Raw genomic sequence first — 2312 nt, forward strand, 5'->3', positions numbered from 1 at the left:
TATACGGTCAATTTATTACGTGAAATGTTCCTGAAAATCGATTTCGAGGGTGACCCCAGAGCATGGGCCCAATTGGACATTTATAGGGTGGTTTCTAAATACAGCCTCGTCTAGAAAAAATTGTAGGCTCCCTAGAAACCATTTATGCAGTAATGTTGTATTTTTTCTTCTTCTGAAAATGTATTTATGCATGCAAGTCACGGAAATTGGAATATGAAAATGAAAACAGTTCTACACATTTGACCATTGTACTACATATTACCAAATACGAGGAGGTCAAAGCCACGTTCAGTTTACACTATCCTCCATTCCTCCCTGACTGTCAAGATGTTAAATCTTGTTATCAGAGAACTTTACGTGTAGTAGTGGTGCAGTACTTCTAAAACGGTTCGTCCTTACAACGACTATCAATTAAGATGTGTCATAATGTTTCAGTTAAAATGCATGGACATGTTTCCTACACATTATGTTTTATGGGGGGTACTTTTGTACAGTACGTTGAACGACACAAAATTGTTTGGGTGTAGTACACATGAACGATCGAGTACCGTGAATGTTCAGCAAGGAAAAAGGGCGACCCATGTCCTCGTTGTCCATGGGTTGTTAGTTAGGTTGACCAAATGCTCACCAACAAGCTGTTCATGGCCCCACCGGGCGACCAGAGTAATCCACCCAACCAATCCAAAGCCCATCCGCCGCCCGGACACCATTTCTTAACTGAAGCCTGCAAACAAGCTGCTACATGTCTACATCCATGACCGGAGCTACTAGCTGCAACATTTTCCCAACCAAATGAATGGCCCGGCAGCTAGCATCAATTCATCCGCAATCTCCCTGCCTGTGATTGTGAATATAACTGCGTTCAGCAGATCGCCGCACCTCGTCTTGCGTGCTAGTCAGAAGCTCGAATAGGTACCAAGCAAGGTGACCATGGCCACGGCGGCTGCAGCTTGTAATGGCGGGGGGCTCTTGTGCTACAAGGTCCTTTCGGTGAGCATGCTAATACTGCTGCTCCGGGGGCTTGTGGAGCCGGCGGCGGCCGCGTGCTCCGTGGACGCCATCTACAGCTTCGGCGACTCCATCGCGGACACGGGCAACCTCCTGCGCGAGGGCCCCATTGGCTTCTTCGCCTCCATCGGCAGCTACCCGTACGGCCAGACCCTCCGGAAACCCACCGGCCGGTGCTCTGACGGTCTCCTCATCATCGATTACTTCGGTACGTACCTTAGCTTCTCCCCTCACCGGTGCACTGCCGTGTACTTCACCGGAAATGGTGATCGTGTCGTGCCACTGATCAAATAAACGGCCGGTGATGCTGTGATGAGTAAACGCAGCGATGGCGCTGAACCTGTCGCTGGTGAGCCCGTACCTGGACAAGGGAGCCGACTTCGCCAGCGGCGTCAACTTCGCGGTGGCCGGCGCCACGGCGCTGGACCGGTCCGTCTTGCTGCTGAGCGGCGTCATGGCTCCGCCGGCGAGCGTGCCGCTCAGCTCCCAGCTCGACTGGTTCAAGTCGCACCTCAACGCCACCTGCCCCTCGCAAGAAGGTACCTACGTACGTTTTGGAAATTCTTCTGTTGAAGTGAATTGCCATATGTTATGGAAAATATCAGACCTCACTCCTATATATAGCAAATAAATGTGTATGCAAATATTTAACCTGATGAATAGATTGCACGAAGAAGCTGGCCGGAGCGCTGTTCTTGGTCGGCGAGATTGGAGGGAACGACTACAACTACGGCTTCTTACAGGGCACTGGGTCGATCCAGCCCATGAAGGCCTACGTGCCACAGGTCATAAACGCCATTATGGACGTCGCCAAGGTGAGTACAATAGGCACCTCTCTTCTTATTTGAAACACCGGATATCATCTAATATTATCTCGTTCTCTTTCGTATAAAAATACTTGATTAGTCGTCACTTCAGAAATTTTGGTGTCCAATACTTTTTTTTTTTGCGATTAGTGTCCAATACTTTTAATACCTGATTTTTTAGCCATAAAATTTTAATGTCTATGGTTCATATTAGAGCTAACCTTATCAAAAAAAAAAAAAACTGGTGTTACGGGAGGTTCTAAAGCAACATAAGTTTTTATTACTACACTTTTACTAAAAAAAGGTAAGATTGTTGTAACTAATTAAGGTGTAAGCAAAAATTCATGTATAGGGAGGCTATAAAACACTTGAATTTTCCTTATCATATGTACTCACCGCACTGTTGAACACAAATCTTAAAACAAATTTGAGATCGACATGAAATTCATGTGTTGGAGTCCCTTTAAAATACTCATGTGAGATTTAGCTTCAAGTGCT

The 2312-nt window shown here is 46.6% G+C and overlaps 1 protein-coding gene across 1 annotated transcript; it reads left to right on the forward strand.

Annotated features, from left to right (window-relative positions):
* The first annotated feature begins 836 nt into the window (after nucleotides 1–836).
* Nucleotides 837–1963, forward strand: LOC136530607 (acetylajmalan esterase-like). The gene is made up of 3 exons (XM_066523333.1): nucleotides 837–1216; nucleotides 1335–1547; nucleotides 1672–1963. The coding sequence occupies exons 1-3, from the start codon at nucleotides 931–933 to the stop codon at nucleotides 1854–1856; spliced, it is 684 nt and encodes a 227-aa protein (XP_066379430.1). The 5' UTR covers nucleotides 837–930; the 3' UTR covers nucleotides 1857–1963.
* Nucleotides 1964–2312: the final 349 nt, after the last annotated feature.

The sequence above is a fragment of the Miscanthus floridulus genome, unplaced genomic scaffold, assembly GCF_019320115.1.
Source record: "Miscanthus floridulus cultivar M001 unplaced genomic scaffold, ASM1932011v1 fs_164_10_11, whole genome shotgun sequence".
Classification (NCBI taxonomy): domain Eukaryota; kingdom Viridiplantae; phylum Streptophyta; class Magnoliopsida; order Poales; family Poaceae; genus Miscanthus; species Miscanthus floridulus.

Bases quoted from the DNA above. Each gene is read 5' to 3' on its own strand.
- LOC136530607 (XM_066523333.1), top strand. From the start codon at position 931: ATGGCCACGGCGGCTGCAGCTTGTAATGGCGGGGGGCTCTTGTGCTAC. The intron at 1,217-1,334 runs GTACGTACCTTA...GAGTAAACGCAG, and splicing joins CCTCATCATCGATTACTTCG to CGATGGCGCTGAACCTGTCG. The intron at 1,548-1,671 runs GTACCTACGTAC...CCTGATGAATAG, and splicing joins CACCTGCCCCTCGCAAGAAG to ATTGCACGAAGAAGCTGGCC.